Source organism: Paroedura picta, chromosome 3 (genome assembly GCF_049243985.1).
Source record: "Paroedura picta isolate Pp20150507F chromosome 3, Ppicta_v3.0, whole genome shotgun sequence".
Lineage (NCBI taxonomy): Eukaryota > Metazoa > Chordata > Lepidosauria > Squamata > Gekkonidae > Paroedura > Paroedura picta.
In genome coordinates this window covers 108970629-108986524 of record NC_135371.1, presented here as the reverse complement: position 1 = coordinate 108986524, position 15896 = coordinate 108970629, and the positions used below count along the sequence as shown (strand labels likewise).

Sequence of the window (15896 nt, the reverse complement as noted above, 5' to 3'; positions counted from 1 at the left end):
CTACTCATATACTCTCAGGAAAAGGGAGATAATAATGTACATTTACTACTACCTCTATTTAGCCAGTACAAAAAATAGCTCAGAGTTGTAACTTTTAGACACATGTGAACTAATACTTGTTCCTTTTGCTTAGTTACTGTGAGGCAAAGCACCCTAGTTTTACCAAGGGTTAGCACAAATAATAGTGGGTCTGGTTCAGCTTTCATGTGTTTGTAATTCGCCTTTCTAGTATATATACTACCTGTATTTCTTTGAAGGCCGGATATCAGAATGTGGTAACTGGCTAAGTGAAAAACCTGAAGTCAGTAAGAGCATTACACTCTGCCACCACCAACTAGCTGGTGATCCCTGCTCCCAAAGAAGTACGTTGGTCCTCAAAAAGGTCAAGAGCTTTTTCTGTCCTGGCCCCCACCTGGTGGAACGAGCTCCCTGAAGAGATCAGGACCCTGCCTGAACTCCCACAATTCCGTAGGGCCTGCAAAAGGAAGCTCCTCCACCAGGCGTTCCCCTGGTATTGACCAACCCAATAACATCTACAGGTCCCCCCCCCCCGACACCTCCTCCATGGCCTATACCAGTCTGACCTCTCCAGGGGTTTATCTAAGTTCTTGTTCGTGTTATATTATTGTTGATTTAATTCATTGATATTACATTAATTTAAACCACTGTTGGATTATTGTTGATGTTATTTCGACTGTGTTCTATGCTTAGGTTGTTCCATGAAATACCCACAATGTTGTATGTAAACCTCCTTGAGCCGTATGGGATGGTGGTATAAAAATCAATCAATCAATCAATCAATCAATCAATCAAACAAACAAAGAGAGGCTATTTGGATTGGGGCCACTCATCTCCACCACCTAGTTTTCCTAAAGATAAGGTGGCCAGGTGTCCCGACTCTTGCGGGACGATCACGCCTTAATTCAAAATGTCCCTTGTCCCGCCACACCCTGTAAAGGTCTCGCGACGCGCCTGGCTCGACGCATTGCGGCTCTGCCCAGCCCTGGCCACTCCGCTCCCTTTCGCCACCCAATGGCAGGACAGTGGGTGGGGATATGGAACTAGTGGGCCCACCCTCATGTCTCCTGGGGTGACTTGCGGTCCTTCGGCTGGACTTGCTCTGTGGAAGGGGGTTGGTCTGGAGGCCCAGCTGGGCCAGGTATGATGCCGTTGGAGGGGGTTGGTCACTCAGGGCTGCTGGCTGTGCAGCAAAGCGAGGTGACTCCGCCCCGAGCATCTGGTGAGCGAGCATCTGGGATCAGGCTAGGGCACGCGAGAGGGGTCAGAACCCTGAGGAGCGCAGGGGCTCCCCCTATTCCCACCACTTCTGCAGCTTCTGGAGGGTTCTGGGCCGCTTTGTGCCCCTGGGATTGGGCAGGGGAGGAGAAGCTCTGCGCGCGAGGGGGACCCCCTTCCTCCTGCCTCGCTGGGTTGATGGATGTGTGCGGCGGCGAGGGAGAGGTGTCCTTTCCCACCCAGCCACACCCCTTGTAATTTTACCGCTGCCTCTTTCGCAGCTGATTAATCAGCTTCTCGGGTGCCCGTTTGGAGGGAGACTCGGGTGCGCACCCCTCTCCCTCTCTTGTGACAGTAGGTGTAAAGGCTGCACGCCTGGCGGCCCCTCATCCCTTCTACAGGGTCCCCAGAAGTGCCTCGGCAGCCGGCCGTGAGTCGCTCAACAGCCTCTCGCCTTCAGCTCGGATGCGCCTCCCCAGGCTTGCTGGCTGGCAGGCTGCCGGCACTGGAGGGGCTGAGGATGCCTGAACCTCTGCTTGGCAGCCCGATCCTACCCCTTCTCCCTGCCGACAATTCACATCTCCTTGTTTTAACATCACAGTGTAGAACACACAATATCTCTTTTGCAATAGAACAAATATGTGCAGGAGACTAAAAAAAATCCAGACTAATAAAAAATACTTGGGAGCTTGGAGGCATCTATAATACATCTGAATGAGTCAATTTTTATGATGAACTGCAGGATACTATTATCTCTTGCTGCCAGAATATAGACAGCTGAATTGTACCTCTTAACATCTTATCTCCTGCCAAGAATGGACATGGAGAATTTATTGCTTCATAAGACACAAAATATTTAACAGAAACATGGTCATTTCAAACAGTGGTTTGGTTCAGATGCATCAGAAAGCTCTGTTTGAATTAAACTAACTGTCATTAACTAATTGTGTGGATGTAGGCCACTATACTAATTACTGTTATTGTTAACCAAAGCCAGGATATGAAGCCACTTTTAACCACCATTAGCTCCTTTCATATGGGCTTTTGAAACCCATTTTGGCTTCTGAAGACAAACTGATGTTTTTAAGGGTTTCATACACCTAAAGGGTAAAGTGCAACCAACTTCACCCCTTTATCAAAATAGGCTTTGGAAAACCCAGGTTAAGCTACATTAATTTCAGGAGGGCAGATTTTATTTTAAAGGTTTGTGAAAGAATTATTATATGGCATAATATGGCATAATTTGGATACTATGACACAGTTTACTAATTTGCCACTAATTTACCTTTTCTATATATATGTGTACTCTCATGATGGTGGTTCCATTTTAGATCCAAGTGGGTAGCTGTGTTGGTCTGAAGTAGCACAACAACATTTGAGTCAAAGAGCACCTTTAAGATCAACAAAGATTTATTCAATAAATAAATTCAATAAAAATTTATTGAATAAATCTTTGTTGGTCTTACAGGTGCTATTAGACTCAACTTTTGTTGTGCTACTTCAGACCAACATGGTTACTCACTTGACTATTTTAAGACAAGAACCACTTTTCTATGCTAATGAATTTAACATACCTTTGAAAACAACCACCATATTTATGTCAAATATCATCTTTCTCAAGAGTAAAAATATCTTGTATAACCTATGAGGTACAATGAGTTGTAGCCAACAAACTTGTCTGTTGATGAAATGGAAGGAGAAAAGCCTGATCCCCAAAATGATGAGGATCATAGTACCTACATTGACAAAATATACATGGGATAGGTGTTTGTAGTAAGGAGGGGAATTAGGTGAAATTGAATGAAAAAGCTACTTAAAGCCAACCCAGTGTCGCGATACTACATGATAACTTACTATGGAATAACGGACTACTTGCTGTGGAATAACAGACTATAGATAAAAGATCACATTTCATGTTTGTGGAATGTGATTCAAGTGCTTCCCCCTTCCAGCTATTTTGATAGGATAGTGGAGGCCCAGTCTGCTAGTCACAGGGAAAAATACATATAATACATAAGTGGTCTAAAGGAGTGGTCCCCAATTCGCGGGCCGCGGCCCGCCACCGGGCCGCGGCTCCTTCTTCCCCCCCCCCTGAAGTGAGAAGCTCGCCAGGCCGCGAGCAAATCGGCCGCCAAAGCGGCAAGCTTCTCTCTTCGGGAGGGGAGGGAAGAGAAGCTTGCCAGGCCGCGAGCTAATTGGCCGCTTCGGCGGCCAATTTGCTCGCGGCTTGGCGAGCTTCTCGCTTCGGGGGGGAGGGAAGAAGGAGCCGCGGCCCGCGGGTTAGGGACCACTGTCATCTGTTCACAGTTTCTCCAGCCTCCATGAGATCTGCTGGAAATGCAAGACAGAACTGTATAATCTGCATACTGATGGCAACTGAGCTCAAACCTCCAGACAGCATCTCCAACTGACTTTATATAGATGTTGAAAAGCAAGGGGGGCAAAACAGAAACTTCTAGAAGCTAGTAGATCAGAGGCCAGGGTGCAGAGCAACACATTCTGGAAACTACCTTTGAGTTAGGACCCGAATCAGTGCCTCCCAGTCCCATCTGAAAGGTGGTCCAGAAGGATACCATGATTGATAATCAACATAATGAGCATGTTTGGACATGTTTACTTGGAAGTAAATTGATTAACTTACTTTCAAACAAATGTGCATAGGACTGTTGCTTTAATAATCTAATTTCTACTGAGTCACACTGTGTATCCTAACAATTAAAAAGAAAGGGACTTACACCTTCCGTAAACTGGGGAGCTTCTTGAATATTCCAGTAGCTTCGAGAACAGAAATATCATTGTCATGTAATCGCCTTATATAAAACAATAAAAACATTAAACTTATCAGTGTGCATGCAAATCTGTCATACAAATTAACAAGAATATAATTACCATTTATTAACAAATGATCATTAAAAATAAATGATCATTTATCTGCTAGCATTGTTTGTACTATTGTAGATACAAGTAACAATGCTTCATATTCAAACTTTGTGACATTTAAAAAAATCAACAGAAATGAGCATGAACCAGTTTACAAGCCAAAATTCAGCACGAACCTGAGCCCAGTTGGAAGCCCCTGAACTAATGTTCAGGGAGGGCACAGCTGAGCAGCACAAGGGAAGTGAAACTGCCATTTAAATCTTCCAGGTCAGCCACCCATGTAAATACTTCTTGGGTGATCCCCTCAAGCTCACAGCCACAGAAAACGGAGAAGACGAGATCTGAATTGGCCGGTTTGGGGTTTAAATCAGGGACCACTCCAAACACAACCAGAATTTTCAGATTTGTGCCCATCCCTACAAACCAATTTTTGTTCAGTTTTTTTTGGGATAAACCCCTGTATCTAAGTATTCTTGATAAACAATTCTGAGGGTGTAATGCAGTTGTAATTACCTTGACATTCCTTTAGGAGACCATCATGCAATCGCCACCCAAAAACAATGATGCCTGTCCTAGTAATTTCATATGAGATGAGACTTTTGCTTTTCATTGCATATTTCAGTCCAAACACAAAATGCTGAGTCTGATATACTGATTGTTTAGTTATAATGTATGCAATAATTATACATTTAATTTGAGCTTCTCATTTAACAAGGAACTGGAATGTAAACAGCATTTGAACACAGTTCAAATAATAATTATATTTTTCAAATACAATTATCTATACAAAAATACAGAATAAAGGAATGCAAACTTCATATTTTTGTTGCATTTCTTTTAAGTAATGTTTTGTTTCTGTGACAAAATGACTTTGCTTCATCATTTTGGATATGTTTTATAGGTTTTAAAATAAAGGTTTTGCTGTTGTAATATGTATATTTACAGTGAATATTGAGGTCTGTTTCTTAAAATTGTCCACCAGAAGTCTGTACATGAGGGAATTGCTAAGGGTTTCAGAATAACAGACAAATGAAAATTATCAAGTGTTGCTTGTTTTTATATTAGCATTGGTTTTAACAATAGCATTACATTTTTTTGTTACACTTTATGTTAATTTGTAAACAAATGTACAACCCAAATACATTGACCCATACTTACTGGCCTTTAGATTTCTCTGAAATTTTCCAGACTTGACCAACAAATCTGTAATTAACACAACTATTTTACATGTTAGGTATTCTATTAATTGTTGCTGGTTAAAGTGGAACACTTACAGATCTGTGGTATATTCTGGGAGATGACTGGGAAGTCGGGTGAGTTTTTGGTTCGAACAATCTACAATTGTTCCTTCACAGCGGCACCTCTCAGGACAGACAAGATCCATGAAGCACTCCCCACTGAACTTACTCCTGTAGTCCTCTGACCCTGCAAAGGTGAAATGTTTTTGAGTAAATAGCTGCCTTATAAAATAACCATAACAAATAAGAGATGGAAAAGAAAGTATTTTCATTATCTTAGAAAGTCTCTTCCAAAGTGATCCAAGTAAATTCTACTTTAAGTTGTGAAATGCTTTGCCAAGTTCACTCCAACATACGTATTTCTAGAGCCCAGTCCTGTCTCATCTCATAAAAGATCACTGAAATGCCTTTTCACCTTATAGAAATTTTTTTTCTTAGCATCAATAACCACCACATGGAAAATGGTGTGTTAGACAAATCATGGCTGAAACACAAGGTCATACATCACCTTAATCAACACACTGTAGATGATTAAAACGAGCTAGTCTCCCTTGCAAGAATAAATATTTTAACAAAGGACATGAGAAATTGCAGTGAAAAGTAACCTGAGTTTCAGTCATTTCTACTTTAATCATGATAGGTACAGATTATATTTAGTAAGACCTGCATTTCACTTTGCCATTGTACTACAACTGTCAGGTCCTCTTTGGTTTGTTTGAAAGAAATTTCTTTCCAGTTAGGCTCAACAAACCAAGAAAGTATTAATGAGAAATTTAAACATGATCTGAGTTTATCATCGCCAAAATATTAATGGATATGTAATCAAAGAGTTGCCAGCACAGATCTAATCATACAGCATTTGCCGACTCACTTCAGGATTCGTTAAGGAACTATGTTTCTGAAATCACATATTGTGTTTAACCAAACTTAAGTATTTTTAACTTTTTCTGAACTTTATGAACCCAAAATTCATCAATACCAGAATCTTTTATCTGAGAAACATTAACTTCTCAGAGGAGGCGGAGGATGATGGGAGTTGGTACAGTGCCAACACCTACAAAAGGACTTCAAGTCGACTTGAAATCACCATTTATCATTCCATTGGATAATGTAACACATTTATTTAAAGACACAACTGTAATCAAAAGTTTCCAAGTAATCTCCAGCAAAGATCACAAAACAGTTACAACAGTTAAACAGTCAACTCTAACAGAACACATAAAAGCAACTTTAAATAATATAGAACTAACCCACACTCAGATATGCAACAACATCACTCACTGGTACAGATGGCTATATAACCATTTCAATAACATCACTATTGTTTACTTCTGCTACAGTGAATCAGTAATGCTTATTGGGGGGGGGGTTTCACATTACTGTTATTCGTTGTTGTCCTGATTTCAAGTTTCACACTGCAAATTTCTTTACGTTAATGAGCCATATCTGAAGCACTATGGACATTCAAACAGTGCCGCTCCCCCCAACTCCCCCCCAAAAACGGTAGAGGAAAGAAGTAGCTGTCATGAACCCTGGTTCATGCCCCCATCCTCCTGCTGCATTCTTCCGGTCTCCTCCAGGCCGGGTGTCAGAAACCTATAAATCCTTGTGCTGGTTCCTGCCCGCCTCTGCATACCAAAGCTTCTCTCAGTGGGCACTCTTATCTCGCTCGCTTTTAGCGACCTTGCCTGTCTTGCTGGAGTCTCAACAGGCATGTTAGTTTAGATCAAAGCTAGGCCTTCTGGCTCGGATGGGAACTTTTGTAACCTTTTGCAAATGTACCTTTTCCGCCATTCTTGTCCCTCATACCCCCTCCCATATTTGGTCTCCCCTATAACTAAACCCGAATGCCTATTGTATCTTTGTCATTGCCAAGACGATTGCTCAATGAGTCTTGGCCCACGTTAGCTGTTGTTACTGCTCTGTTCAATAAAGCCTTTCTTTTGAATCTACTCTGCCTGGGATCCTGGAAGTTCTTTTATCACAGACTGTGCTCGCTAACTCCAGCCTGATTCCTGACAGGTTGCAAGTGACCAACATCCCCCTGTTAATCCTCAGAATTGAACGCCTTGCCTGACCATGGCAGCGGCGCCAGGAGAGGACTCAGGAAAGGAACTCTCAGACAGACTGCCAGAAGGCGGTGCACCGAAGGTCTCACACCCTGGCGGGGGCCAAGGGAGCCACTGAGGGTGACTCATTCTCGCCCCCTGACCAGCCACGGATGGCTCCCTTCGAACCGGCAGGGCCACGTTTGTTCCCATTGTTTGCCAACCGCCCGGAAAGGTCGTGGGACCTGTCAGCTCACCTGCCGTTGGGGAGCCTCAACTGGAACTGGATAAGTCCGAGCAACCGGACCCTGGTGGGAAGTGAGTTACTGCAAGTGATCCCAGAGGGGCCCTTTGCTCCCCTGTTCCCACCCTCGGAGCAACCCAGATTGCAGCCGGGCCTGGAAGTTCTCCGGACGCTGGAGGACAAGGGATGGGACCTCACGGGCATGGACCTGAATAAGTACGGCAAGCAGCATCTGGTCAACGCAGAGGAGCTGGTGTGCCTGCTCCGCTACATGGAGCAGCAAGAGAAAGTGATCTAGGACCTCCATGAACACGTCCAAGATTCCCATAAACTGTACTGTGCTCACGTCTCCATTAAGCGCATGGAGAAACAGCATGCTGCAGCCTCGCAGCCCACCGACCCTGTCTCCAACATGACCCAGACCTTGCCGGAACTGGTGGCTGCAAGAACCGGCACAAGGAGACCGGGAGAATGCAACAGGAGAATGGGGGCATGAACCAGGGTTCATGACACTCAGCCCCTTCCAAGCCCCCCCCTTACCCTCCGAGGTCAGAGAGTGGGGGCCAGGCTTGTCAGGGAACTGCTCATGAAATTTCTTCAGCCTGATTCCTGACAGTAGCTCATAAAGCTGCAGGGTATCAGGGGATCAGTGATTGGTATAACAATTTCTAAGTAGCAACAGCCACACTCATTTTGATCTCAATGACCAATTGATCTTAGTGGTACTACTCTAGCACTCTAGCTATATAATGCTCCTTAGAACATTAAAAAAAACCACCCACCTCTGAGGAAGATTGTGTGGTGAAAAGGGACCGGGAGCAGGGGAAGTAGCAGTGTAGGAAGTGCTACAGGCACACCACAGTGATTCAGAAGTGTAATAAAGAGGTGAAAACCAGAAGAAAGCAGCTCTTGTCAATCAAGCTTTGCTAACCCGATGCAAGTGGGTTTGTCTGAACAGGTAAATGAATTCTGCTAGCAGCTGGTTACTAAAATGGGTCTGTCAGAAATGACAAAACAAATCCGTTAGCAACCAGTTACTAAAACAGAATACAAAAGCAGTTTGAAAACCTCTATTTTCTTGTTGTAGCCATAGGCCATAACAACCCAACTATATATCAATATATATCAATTCACCCACCACAATAAAAAGTTATTATTAGTATAGTAAAACTTATATGTTTAAAACTAAAATGATAAAAATAAATACAACAAAATAAAATGTCAATAAAACAAAATAATAAAAATGGTGCAGAATTAACAAATACTTTTTCTTATATTTGTTACTTTGAGGGTAACAAAATGGATTGCTGTTGTTAGGTGCGAAGTCGTGTCCGACCCATCGCGGCCCCATGGACAATGATCCTCCAGGCCTTCCTGTCCTCTACCATTCCCCAGAGTCCATTTAAGTTTGCACAGACTGCTTCAGTGACTCCATCCAGCCACCTCATTCTCTGTCGTCCCCTTCTTCTTTTGCCCTCGATCGCTCCCAGCATTGGGCTCTTCTCCAAGGAGTCCTTCCTTCTCATGAGGTGGCCAAAGTATTTGAGTTTCATCTTCAGGATCTGGCCTTCTAAAGAGCAGTCAGGGCTGATCTCCTCTAGGACTGACCGGTTTGTTCGCCTTGCAGTCCAAGGGACTCGCAAGAGTCTTCTCCAGCACCAGAGTTCAAAAGCCTCAATTCTTTGATGCTCGGCCTTCCTTATGGTCCAACTTTCGCAGCCATACATTGCAACTGGGAAGACCATAGCCTTGACTAAATGCACTTTTGTTGGCAGGGTGATATCTCTGCTTTTTAGCAAAATGGATAGCATCCGTTAATAAAAATTAATACATTTCTCATCTGAGCCAGCAAACAATGGAGTATTCTGCACATTTAGAACATAGTGTTAAGCCAGCACAATTGGCTTAATGCTATTAAAAATTGTGCTCCCCCCACCATTTTTCACCTCCTCGAGCTCTTGCTTTCTTCTCCTGCATTCTCATGCTTCCTGGCACTCTGCATGTCTGATTAAAATAGTGGAGAAGAGGGACTCACTATACCCATGAGTCTCCCCCACCTGTCAATCATGGCAGCCTGCCAATCACCTTTCTCTCAGTTTTAAAGGGAAACTGATGCAAGCAATGTCTTTTTTAAAAAAAAGATATATAGATGCATAGTGCATACTTTAATGCCACTCCATTTTTGGAATTATGAGACTTGAAGATCAACAAAAGTAATTATTTTCCTGACTTTTTTGAGGGGGGGGGGTTAAAAGGCATGCTTTGTGGGTGGATTTTTTTTCTCTCTGCATGAATCAAGCAACTTGTATTTGTTGCTCTCGGCAGCTTGCTAACAAAAAAACTAACAAACAACCTCCATTCCAGGGAGAAGGGTAAGGGAGGCGGGGGCAAAGGTGGACGCTGGAGATGGAGATCATGCTACTTCTGGCCACTTTTATTATGATCAGCTATTTTGCTGGTGGTTGCTGGTTGCTCTCCTCCCGCTTGCACAACATCGTTGGAGGAATCCAGTTTATGCGATTCCCCAACTACCGCTTTAAAATGGAGGATGTAGCTGCCGGTTTGCTGCTGGAATGCTGGATGCTGACATCGTCATGTAAAAGATTTTTTTTTTAAGCATCTGCAAGAGGTAACCCTTCCACTACATTTTTTGGGTGTGGAATGGCCCAGTATGTTTCAAATGGACCCGCAGAAGGATCAATATAAAACAAAGTGCACATTATCTTCCACCTGCTACAGTTGAACTTATACTGTATGGCCTGCTATAGATGTTATTTCAATATGCCTTTGTATCAATAGGTGTAGCAATTCTGTGAAGTCCTAGCATTCATTAAAAAATAAGTCTCTACCCCATTTCTGCTGAGCCAATATGCCTTTTCTAGATGCATGGGCCTAGACACTTAAAAAAAAATCCTGAGAAATTAGAGAACCTGTTATGCATACCATTAAATTAGTCAAAGTGTGTTTAAACCCCAAATACTAAAAAGCCCACCAATGGAAAGAAACAGTTGCCACAGTCATGGAAAACTCAGTCATAGAATCATAGAATCATAGAGTTGGAAGGGGCCATACAGGCCATCTAGTCCAACCCCCTGCTCAACGCAGGATCAGTCCGAAGCATCCTAAAGCATCCAAGAAAAGTGTGTATCCAACCTTTGCTTGAAGACTGCCAGTGAGGGGGAGCTCACCACATCCTTAGGCAGCCTATTCCACTGCTGAACTACTCTGACTGTGAAAAACTTTTTCCTGATATCTAGCCTATATCGTTGTACTTGTAGTTTAAACCCATTACTGCGTGTCCTTTCCTCTGCAGCCAACGGGAACAGCATCCTGCCCTCATAACTCCTTCTGAAAGCAATGGTGGGCAGAACATGCATATCTTTTTGCCATAAAGTATATTTACATTGTTTGAGCTTTGCTGAAAAAAACTTAGAACATTCATTAGGTTTCTCTCAGAAAGCATGCAATAGACGAAGTCATGTTCCCTTTTCCAGTGTGTCCCATTTTCTTGCCAGCCCCCCCTTCCCATAGAAATAATCCTCATTTCCAAAAAGAGAAAGGGCTTCTGAGCAACTAGGAGAACTCACTATAGAAAGCTGAGTAACCACAGGAACATCATTTCCAATTAAGGAGGAATTCTGCAATACTTATTCATTAAATGAATGTCACAGCTTCAATATGTAGGCCCAGATTCAAAATGTCACATGAATAATGCCTGCACAAGAGAGTTATAGACTTGTGTTTGTCAAACCCCTCAAGATACAGGGCAAAGCCCCCCCCCCCCCAATTTTGCGCAATTAAAAAGTCTAATTTTTTACTAATGTCCCCCAAGCTCTCAGACCACTTCACACTTCTACGTCTGTGATATCCTATTGCCCTACCTCAAGGAAGTCATCCTTTTAAAATTGGGTCATCTTGTTACGCAATTATATAATGCTTATTGTTAAAGGTTACATTGTAAACTGTTCTATTCTGATAATAAGTTTTTGACTTTTGATACAAGCTCCTATTGTTAAAAATGTTATATGTTCAAATCAGGTTTTTATTATATTGTATTGCATCATGCAAGTATCAGTGTAAACTACCCTGAGCTACAAGGGATGGCAGTATATAAATATAATAAAATATGTTATGCCTATTCCTCACCAGAAACTGACATAGTAATTTGGATCATCCTTTATTTCATAGTACACTTTGGTATCCACATTTTATAAACTTGGCTAGTATGGAAGAGGCATGTAAAATATGAATCATTACAATTAAAGTAAAGAGGCACATCAATATTCCAGGAGGGGTGCACACACCTCTGGGAAATTCCAGTGTCACATCTGGGAAATTCCAGTATCATTTGGTAATTGGAGTTCTTCTTATTCTGTACAAAGTGACATTTATGTAGCTAAGGCATCATATCTTCATCATCAAGCATGACACAGGTGAAACAGTAGGAAAAAGAAGCAGCAAATATTTAATATATAAATGTGAATAATGTACATTGCCATGGAGTGTAAACTGATAAATGCCACACAGTGTCATCATGTACTCTGAGCTATACCCATCAGCCTGCAATCAGCTGCCAACAAAAATAAATTTACTATTTAACTTGAACCTTGAGATCACTTGAACAGGTGGCAGCTCTATCATGTTATTCCCTTTAGGATTTCTAATGCGAAAACTGGCCATCTGGTTATATTACCTATTATATGTGTCCATCCATCTCTATATGCATTACTTTATCAGTATGCTCCTATGGGGTTTTAAGTGGATGTGGTTCAATTCAAAAATGTACAACATTAAGAATTAAGTATTACTCCCTCTATTGTAAAAATCGGTGCTGGGAAGCCCTAAAGAGGAAACACGGTAAATTATGTTACTTTGTGTATTTCAATATAATCATTAAAGTACATTCTACAACTTTAAAATTAAAAGCTAACATAGACAACATTTGCTAATGCTCTGTTTTGCTGAATTTTGGAAATCAGTTGCTTAGAACCATGCTGATGGCTTGTCTTTTTTTGTGGAAATCTCGCCAAGTAGGTAGATTCTGTGTAGAAATGTCCAGTTCAGAAAATTCTTCCTTGAGCAGCTTCTGTTTGTAGTACAGAACACTGACCCGATGCTTGAGTAGTTTCTTGGAGAACAAGCACAAAGCTTTTCTCCATTGTGTGAAGCAGGGGTTGTCAAACTGCGGCCCTCCAGATGTACATGGACTACAATTCACTGGCAGGGGCTCATGGGAATTGTAGTCCATGGATATCTGGAGGGCTGCAGTTTGACTACCCCTGGTGTGAAGGATAAGTGGATTGCAGCGGATTTTTAAACCTCAGTACTATACTCAAAACAATGTTTTTGTGAACTACAACTGAACTCAGAAGTACCAATTAGCTGTTTAAGCTAAGAATTAACAGACGGCATAATTTGGATACTATGGCACAGTTTACTAATTTGTCACTAATTAACTTTTGACTTTGTACTCTTATGATCCTTGTTCCATTTTGTCTGAGGAAGAGAGCATGCACTTGAAAGCTCACACCTTGAATAAATCTTTGTTGGTATTAGTATTATAATACTATTATTATTCAATTTATTTCCCGTCGTTCTCAGCAAGCCGTCTCCCAGCTAGTTACAGAATAAAAAACTTCACATAAAAATACAAAATATAATATCCCCATTAAAAAATACCCCAGAGGCAAACTGTCTCCAAACTCCACAGCTACTGGATGCTGTTTCTTTATTTGCATGTACATTATTTAAATTCTATTTTAATACCAATGTATATTTTGCGTTGTGATGAGGAATGGGGGGGGGGGGGGGCAATTTTTCTAACCAAAAAACTAGTTTCATTCCTCCTGAGACATTTTTTGGTATTTTAAGAAGACAGCACACTAAAAGAAAATCAGCTTCTCATACCACTTTTCAGATGCACCTACCCAGCACATGGAGAACCACAGAGAATGGCTTTAAGTGAAGGATTGTGACAGAGAAAAGAGCTTATTTCAAGATACAGTGACTATTTACCAAGTGTTAACTAACCACAGCGCATGTAGAACTAATCTCTTGGAATTCAGCTGATCAATGCAGTTGATTTAAATCACCTTGATGTTGGTTACCTGTTTCATTTTGTCAACTGACAAGGAACATTTTTAAAAATCAAACATCATTGTGCATATTTGTGGTCAAACGATTGTCTGAAGTGTAGTATCCTGCCAAATGGTGAGACAAATTTTGCCACACTCCCACAAGAAATAAGAAAAAATCCCACTATAACTAATTCCTTGGATGTTTAAAAGAGTTTCCTGAATGAGAAGATAATAATGGGGCACATGCTTCTCAGAAAATGATCTTGCCCATTACTATATGCCTTGTCCTTAGAACTACCAATTGGAAAGGAGAAAAGTACCCTACACCTTAAATAGAGGATATGTTGAAACATGCATCTGAATTTTTTGTTTTATGACAATGAGGTAAATAACATTACTAGGTCAATAACATCTCATTAAGTCACCATTATAAGGACAGGATTTTTTTTTTCTCCAAGAAGTTGTCAACCCTAATTGTTCCGTAAATTATAAGAGCAAGAAAATGGTGGGTATATTTATGATAGACAACAAACAGGCCCCTTCTGATCAGACAGTGTGTCTTGGAATCTTCAGCAAGGGACAAGTACTACATAGCAAATTCACATAGACTTACCAGAGGACTACCCAGTAATGAAAGTGGTTTCTGAAGATAGAAATGTAAAAACCACTGGCAAACATGTTACCAAGTCAATTACAAGCAATTTGGAGTTTAATATCATTTGAAGTTTAATATCATATTGCAATGATACAAAGTTGGAACTTTGAATACCATACTTTCTAAATGTCATATATCTAATTCTGAGCCTGGCCACTATGCAGATTTTTTAAAAATGCAAAGAATGGGACCAGGTACAGATATAGGTTATTTCTCTATAGAACTGGGGGAAATAATTCTAAATGTTTATGTAAAAATCTCAATTAAAAAAAACATTAAATATATTTGGCAGAAAACATTGGGATCTCATGGTGCTGCATTGCAACATCTTGGCCTCCATTTTGAGAGAAGCAGGTGGCCAACAGTTGCCACCACTTCCACTGGAGAAGAACAGGAGCTTCAGGTGAGTAGTGGGAAGAAGGCAAGGGAGAATAGGCACTGCATATGACCAGGCAGGTGTAGAAGAAGGAAGATGGGGAGAAAGACTGGGAGCCACTACTTCTACACAAGTTCTCCATGCAAGTAAGTGGAGGTAGGAGGAGTAGGAGCTTCTGCCATCCCCCTGAACAGGCACTGCAGTTAAGTGGGAATGAGAGGGAGAGAAACAGATGCTGCCACCAGAGAACAGGTGTTGCAAGCAACAGGGAAGGGGAAAGGATAGGTTTCACACCACAAATCTTATGGTTCTCTCACTTAATCTACAATATTGCTGTTGTTGTTTTTTCTTCACACAGAACCATTCTATGATTGAATAATGATTAGATCAACCTGAGGGTAGCTTTACCATCTCAGATCTCTAAAACAAGCAATACTGTCCCACAATACATAAAAAGTGATTCATACTTCTGACAACATGTTGAACTTTCCAAAGACTCCTATTGGTGGAATCTCCCCTCCCCCAGGGTCAGCTCTTGCTCAGGGTTCTTTACCCCCCTCCTCCCTTCAGGCCTACTGTGAAGGAAGCCTCTAACAGTCCCTGATTGAGGCAGGGGATGTGTTTTTAAGAGCAACCCAGGGAAGTCTTGGGTCAGGACTATTGCGCACAGAGAGACCTCCTCTTAGTGTTGCCAGCTAACACATGAGGTACTAAACCCACACCAAACCATTAGCTAGCAACCAGTGCATTACAGCAGTGGTCCCCAACCCCCGGTCCGTGGATCAGTCGTTACCGGGCCGTGGCTCCTCCTCGCCCTTCCCCCCAGCTGCTGCCTCGGGGGCTGCCCTGCCACTCTGCTGCCAGCTCACCTTTGGTGCTCTCCAGCGGCCACCATGGCTGGGGCTCCCCCTCGGCATGGCACTGCGCAGCTGTTGCTGGCAGTGCCCCCCAGCGGGAAGTCAGGGGCACCGGCGGGAAAGCAAGTGGAGCAGGGGCTCAGGCAGCGGTGGCATCCCTCAACAAAAGACTACTCCCTCCTGGGCCTCAGTAAAATTGTCAAGCGTTGACAGGTCCCCGGTGATAAAAAGGTTGGGGACCACTGCATTACAGAAATCAATGGCCTTCCCTACTAGTCTGAAATA

At 42.2% G+C, this 15896-nt stretch overlaps 1 protein-coding gene across 4 annotated transcripts in view; it reads right to left on the bottom strand.

The window, feature by feature from the left end:
* Window positions 1–15896, bottom strand: part of SLIT3 (slit guidance ligand 3) — a 713209-nt gene that overhangs the window by 178344 nt on the left and 518969 nt on the right. For all 4 annotated transcript variants that reach the window (XM_077327142.1, XM_077327144.1, XM_077327141.1 and 1 more), the window contains 2 exons: window positions 5391–5541; window positions 3972–4046 (listed from right to left, as the gene is read on the bottom strand). In XM_077327142.1, coding sequence (XP_077183257.1) covers window positions 3972–4046; window positions 5391–5541 — 226 coding nt within the window. The remainder of the gene's footprint in view (window positions 1–3971; window positions 4047–5390; window positions 5542–15896) is intronic.